Below are 7,500 nucleotides of genomic sequence, written 5' to 3' on the forward strand. Positions count from 1 at the left end.
TCAGAGCAAAGCTTTCATAGAGACTACATTTGTCTTTTATGTGAGCTTCACATATTAGGATGGCACTGGGGTGCAGACCTGACACACGGCTTTGGCCTGGGGGATAGTGGAAGACATCATTGCCAAGGATTCACAATTTATTTCAGAGGTCTGATTTTACTTGGGCTAACCTGGCAGATTGTTTATTTTTTCTGTGCATATGACAGACATCTTGCATGCATCCAGTGCATCCTTTGCAAAGTGGATCCGACTGTAAAATTCAGCTTTTTCCTCTTTCTGTTCTGCACCCATTGCAGCATCTCCATCACGTGGGACCACTGGGAGCAGTGCTGTCAGAACTGGAACCAACTTAACACGCGGCCAATGCAAATGAGTGTAGCCCGATCACAGCAAAGTCTGCATATCATAGGGCTATAGGCTAACTGTAATTAACATAACAGTCTTTGGGAATTAAAAAATCCTAAAAAGGAAACTTAATTTCCTCATAGCAGTTTCCAAATGGAGTCTTTCTCTCTCTTTCTCTTTCTCATTTATTTGCATACTAATCAGGCGACAGGGCTGTAGGTGATGGAGTTTCCCCAAGTCTGAATGCAGAGGGGTAGCCTGCGTCCCACATGTCCTATAAATCAGCGCACCAGTTTAATCTAATCAAGCGCAGCAATGTGGGGAAAAATAACCCACTTCCTCAATTAGGGCTCAGTGTGAAGGTATTTGTGTGTGTGTGTGTGTGTGTGTGTGTATGTGTGTGTGTGTGTGTGTGTGTGTGTGTGTGTGTGCGTGTTTGTGAATGTGCGCAGGAACAGTCTGTTTGCTGCTCCGCTTGTGGGCAGCCATTATTAAGTGTGTTTGTTGTGTATCTGTGTGCATGTGTGAGTGTGTTTGCGTACAGACACATAATCTGTCTAACATTAATCCATAAGCCATCCACCCCAGACAGCACCTGATTCTCGAGTCAGACCCGGATCGGTGCAGATCCTCTCATTCCGGGACAGATTTGGGTCTGATCCGTTCCAGCGTCAGAAGTGAGGATGGCAGTGATTCGATCAGAACCACGCCATCTCTATGCCATGTGGCAGCCACATTCCCCTCTCTTTTGCTCTTTATCTTACGCGCCAGCGCAGCAGAGGTCAGATGGTGGAATGTAATCACGCTTTCATTAAGCCTCATCTCCAGGTGTAATCACTCTTTGGGTATGTTGGGAATTTGACCTCGCGTGTGGGGACAGCAGTGAAGACTAGACCTGTCGACAGGATGACATTTCCCCTGAACTCTACAATTACTCCAACCACCATACTATGGCTGGGGGGAGTGATGGGAAGGTTAGAGAGGGAAAGCTGACTGGGGTCGTTATGGAGACCGGCCTTTGCCTGAGTTTGTTTCTTAACGATGCTGACGCTGAGCTGAGCTGACACTGGCCTCCTTTCTCACAGACACACACACACACACACACACACACAGAAAGTTAAAGGTGCAAAGCAATTGGAGTAATGCCTGCAGTATGTCTGTGTGTGTGTGTGTGTGTGTGTGTGTGTGTGTGTGTGTCTGTGTGTTTGTGTGTCTGTGTGTAGCTGTGTGTGTACTGATGTGTGAGAAAGACAGAGAGTGTGGAGTAGTGGGGGAAGGGGTGGGCGGTAACCGTCCAGTGAAAAACAGATCAGATGATTATAAAACAGAGCCTTAAGGTTTTCCCCTTCACAAACACACGCACACACACACACACACACACACACACACACACACACACACACACACACACACACACACACACACCGACAGTAATTCATTCTCTAAGGAGCAGTAAGGATTTCCCTTCTCAAACGAGCATAGATACAAAGCAATAATGATAAAACCAGAAGCAGCTAACGCTGTTAGCTACTGTAAAAACAATAGTCACACAAACGACTGCATTGTACATGCACTTCACAATCATATTCATATACATTCACAGGCACACATTCTTTATGACTGCCTTTACATTTTACAGTTAAATTAACATCTAGGTAGATGCCCTATCACAGCATAATTTCAGCCTAAACTGGAAATAATATCCCCCTTGAGAATTTAAGTATCCATTTAATTACTCCATCTCCTCATTATCACTGTTGTAAACAGTTAGCGTGTGCCTATGGTTCAGAGTGACCTGTAGAAGTGTTGTTCACTCCCAAACCACATGCTAATAAAGGAAAGGAAATCTCACTAGCGGAGGGATATATCCGACACTTTAAGGAGATCTGTAAAAACATAATGACAGGCAAAAGTGTGTTCCTTGACATACCAATGCTCATGGGTGTGTGTGTGTGTGTGTGTGTGTGTGTTTGAGAGAGAGAGAGATTCACCTGCACCAGGAGCTCCAGCTTCCTGTCATCCAGGAGATGGACCTGACATCGCCGCCCCTCCGTCATCTGAAAGAAAGGAAGGAAAGGGGGAGAGACAGGGGGGTTATTCACGTAAGATCGCCTTAGAGGATACATGCTGACAACATAGAGAGGTGTGAGGACGACAGAGAGAGAGAGAGAGAGAGAGAGAGAGAGAGAGAGAGAGAGAGAGAGAGAGAGTACAGAATCACAAACAGCATGTGAGAAATGAACTGTGTATATGGGGTCATCAAGCAGAAAACATTCTTCCCATACACACACACGCGCACATCCACACACACACACACACACACACACACTCACACAAACTCACACATGAACATGGTTGAGTCCCACTCAAGCATCGTCATGCAATTTAATTCACACTAATGCATCAGGTTCAGTGTGGTAGAGGCTACCACATGATGCCTTACAAACGCACACACACACACACACACACACACACACAATCGCCTATAGAAAGCATGCTTCAAGCACATGACTCAGCTGGGGGAAGGAAATGAACAGCCTACACATGAAGCCTAAAGCACACCAATTTGCCAGCACAATTTGCCTGCAGAGCATGTACTTTCTTAAAGATAGCTGCCACACACACTCACACACACACACACACACACACACGCACGCACACACGCACATACACACACACACACTCACAGAATGAGCAGTGTATCTGCCATGAGGGCACAATTCACGATTATATCCTTCACTAAAGCCACTTCCTTTCCACTGCACGATGCCTTGCTTTCCTGTACACACACACACACACACACACACACACACACACACACTCAGAAAGTAAGCTGCAGAATTCTATCAAAGAGAAGTGACCAGTGTAATTGTGTGTGTTGTGTTTGAGAGTGTTGTGCGAGTGCGAGTGTGTGTGTGTGTGTGTGTGTGTGTGTGTGGCAGCCATTTCCATGTTAGGGTGTAGGGGTTCATTTAGCTGGCTTTCCTCCATCTGAGGATATCCTTCATTTGGACAGAGTAAGAGAGAGCAAGAGTAAGAGAGCGAGAGAGAGAGAGAGCAGGAGTAAGAGAGAGAGTGAGATAAAGAGAGAGAGAGCACAGATTGTCTCAAACATACAAAGCAGCACAACAGGCGAATACAGATTAGCAACGCCACGCAAGAAAACATGTCCAAATCCCACAATATCTGCACAAAATCTACATAGGCACACACACTGTGTTCTGCCCTCCTCAGGATGTGAAGATGGAAGCTCTATAAAACTATTTCCTCCCTCAAGGAAAATCCACTGAATTGTTTTCGATGAGGTAGTTCTGAAGGCAGTGATTTAAAGAGTACCGAAATGGGTTCTCGCAAGGAGCAAGGTGAAGAACCTCTGTGCGTGGACTAGAAGCGGTCTGTGAATTAAGATGAGATGACTGGATCCTCTGCCCTTCCAAATGTGACTCACAGTCTGTGAGAAACGTGGCTAAGGATTATAAATATTAAACACACACACTGTGTGGGAAAAGCAAACACACTAAATACACTGATTCACCCCCCCCGGATGTGTGTGTGTGGGTGGGTGTGTATGTGCATGTGTTAGACCAGCAGGTCCCCCACTGGGCCTAGCTGGATTCAGACAACACTTGGTTTACACAGCCAGAATCATGGATGGAATAATCAACTGCCTTTCACACATGGTCTTCTCTCTCTCACACACACACTTAGACACACTCTCTCTCTCGCTCTAATCCTACCCTCGGCTTGTCACTCTTCCCAACATTCTCGTTTCTTTCTCTCTTCCCTGTTTCCTTGTTTTTCCCTCTCTGCAGGCTCACACACACACACACACATATGCGCTAGAACAAAACCTATTCTCATTGTCAAGCTGAGTAGCAAACATCCAAGTGTGAGCAGGTGGAAGTGAGTTGCTCGGGAAACATCTGTGTGGCCGACTCCACATGCTGCGACCGAATCTCAAAACACACAGACACACAGACACACAGACACACAGACACACACATCCACAACCTCCTATGTGCCTGGACCTGAAGACACAATAACACACTGCCAGAGAGTGGGAAACAATAGCCCAAAGTCAGGTGGCTCCCACCCAGCTGCACCTGTGCTGGAGGGCTGTGTGCTGGAACCTATTAGCCTGGGCTGCACTGTGAGTGTGGTGGCAAACATCAACAGGGGAAAATAACACATGGCTTCCCATTCCTCTTTCACCCCCCCCCCCCCCCCCAACCCCCAACCCTTTCTTTCTGTCCTCCGGACAAATCATTAGCCCCTTTTGTTTTCGGCATGTCTCCGATTTGTACTTCAGTTGTATCCTTCCTCTGTCCAATCCTGTGGTTTACATCTTTAATTCTTTCTGTCTCTTCTTTTCTGTTTCGGGTCTGTCTTTGGCAGAAATAGCAGCTGCCATGAGTTTGTGCAGTCCTGCAGACTACACACACACACACGCACCCGGCAGTCACAATTCATCACCTCAGCGCTGCTGCGCTCCAGCCTCGTCCTCCGGTTCCTGTTTAGATTCAAAATGGATTTGTGTCCATGTCTGTGTGCGTGTGTATGTGAGACAGTGTGTGTGTGGTGATGCCTGTGAAGTATCAACCTTTTAACTCAAGTCAAACCTCTCTCTGTGTCTGTTAATTAATCCACCTCCCTGCCACGCAAGCTCATCTATTTTTCTGTGTCATTTGAAAGTGAAAAAAGAGTACCCTGAAGGAAAACAGTAAAGGGGAAATTCTAATGGCAGAGTCCTGATGTTCTAATGGGCGGGAGAACTCCGGTTCTGCACACAGTACTGCAGGTCCTCGCTGAACACAAACAATGGGGGTGGACTAAGAAAAGAGCCCAGGGTCTCACGTTTCCTCAGCCACTGCAGAGGGGCGACAAGGGTGTTAGCATATGTGTGTGTGTGTGTGTGTGTGTGTGTGTGTGTGTGTGTGTTTGTGTATGTGTGTGTGTGTGTGTGTGTGTGTGTGTGTGTGTGTGCCAACATGCAGGTGCCTCAGAAAGCTAGGGCTGAGCGGGGGGAGAGACCAAGAACACATCTAGCACTCAACGCCTACCTTCAGCAAAACATTACAACAGCACGGAGCACTACACTCAAGACATAACAAAAGGTGATTGAGAGAGATAGAGAGAGACATTGCACAACTTTGCGATAGGGCACCCTGCCGGAAGAGGGGTGGGGATTCCATCACCCAGACAGTCTGGTGAGAACCTGTTACCGACCTGTGAAGCAGCATATACCCCTCTCACAAGGCGCGGTGACTTTCCCATACCCACCATAAACACACACACACACACTTTCTGGAAATGTGTTACAGGTGTGTGTGTGTGTGTGTGTGTTTGTGTAGATGAATATCTCTCATGTGGTAGGTGCTCTGACTCATTAATGTGAACTGACTATAATAAAATGTGTTTTTATTATAAATCAGTGGTGAAATCTCAAGCACTGGCCTACTGGCTCAGGGATTTAAACCATTAAGTACTATCTATTGGTCATAAAAAGCACAGGGGGAAACCCACTTGGAACAGTTTGGCTGGATCATCTCTGAGGACCACACAATTGGCCTAGCCCAGACTTAGTGCAGATATACTATGCCACGCTAATTAAACAGACAGCTTTTACTGCAGTTGAGTCACATGCATGACAGTAAGGTTGGAATGGAAATAGGAGTAACATATCCCTGGGAGCAAGACAGGCGTCCATGTTTAATCACTGGGTCAGAGCCTACTGTTTCCATCAGCACTGTCTCTATAAAACTCCTCGGAGACCTGAACCTCCTGCTGCTGTGATTTCAGTGTCACTCTCTGACAGCCCAGTGTCAGATTTAGGGTGGTGTGTTTGTATGTGTTTTAGTCCATGCTGGCTGGGGGTGAAATGAGGCCATACTCTCAGCAAACACACAACCATACGTGAAACTCAGGTTTGGGCAAGTGTGACACTGTGCAAGGTGTAGGTTCTGGTGTGTGTGTGTGTGGTGTGTGCATGTGTGAGGGAGTAACACAGAACGGTCAACTTTCCACTTGGGTTGGGCAATTCCAACTGAGATTTGACACTGTCTGACCCCGAGAGGAATGGCTATTGTCACTGAGGTCCAGACCAGTGCCTGACCAATCTTGTGCAACCTCCAAACCACTCCTCTGGCCTCAGTTCATATTCCTGTCATATGTCATATTTATGGATGTGACACATATATCTCAAGATAAAAATATGATCTGTATTTGTATAAAGATTATTTGTATACCGATGTTGTACTCAATCTAGTGGTGCCACGGAAATGCCATCTCTAACTAGTTTGTGTCACCACAGACATGTCTGAGATTGAGGTTCCACGTTTGTTCAGTCACTTTACATATTAAAAACCGAACAGCTGGGCGGTTGCCCAAGACCACATTCTTGCATAACAGAGTGCTGTTCACTTTGAATTCAGATCAGGTCATCAATCCTCAGTGGAATCTACACTGATTTCAAAGGAACAGCATGACCTTCTCGCTAAGAAACTTCAGGAGCAGCACAAACTCGGTCCTGTACATTTTGGTGCATTGCACTGTAACCTACTGTAGCTTACATGATAACAGCATTTTTGAGTGTCTACACAGCTACACCTTGAGGAATACCTCATAGCTCGTGGTACCAGGAAGGAAAGGGTCAAAGCATGTAACAATGTAACAACAAACATACCATCTACAATGATACATTATTGTTCTGGTGTAGGGCTACATATTCTCTCTCTAGAACATTCAAGAAAGGTGGAGTTGGTCGTTACTGTTGGCCATCTGAAATATCAAACGCATTAAATTGTTGACAGCTGACCATCACTGCGGGAATTTACTGGGGGAAAGAGAATGGTCATAGCCCAAATAGCAGTGCTTTTCTGTTAGCCTCAGAGACCTCGCCGTGCATCTTGATATTGCTTAGTCAGACTGCACTGAACAGGCTAATACACGTTTATCGTCTGTGTATTCACTCGTCTACAAGGCCAGGAATGACTGCACACACACAAACTAACGTAATAACACAAAGGCTTGTAATATCACCGAATAAGCTACAGAAAACGAAAGGGGTCTCCTACATTCATCAAATCCAAGGCATGGATATCCGCCTGGGAGGATTTCACATTGGTTCCTCGAAATCCCTCATTCAAAAATATAATA

The 7,500-nt window shown here is 46.0% G+C and overlaps 1 protein-coding gene across 1 annotated transcript in view; it reads right to left on the reverse strand.

The window, feature by feature from the left end:
• The window catches only part of LOC105908813 (FERM domain-containing protein 4A), a 78,185-nt gene that overhangs the window by 39,785 nt on the left and 30,900 nt on the right, over positions 1 to 7,500 (reverse strand). Inside the window, 1 exon segment of the mRNA XM_031565205.2 lies at positions 2,337 to 2,402. Coding sequence (XP_031421065.1) covers positions 2,337 to 2,402 — 66 coding nt within the window.

Source organism: Clupea harengus, chromosome 3 (genome assembly GCF_900700415.2).
Source record: "Clupea harengus chromosome 3, Ch_v2.0.2, whole genome shotgun sequence".
Classification (NCBI taxonomy): Eukaryota; Metazoa; Chordata; class Actinopteri; order Clupeiformes; family Clupeidae; genus Clupea; species Clupea harengus.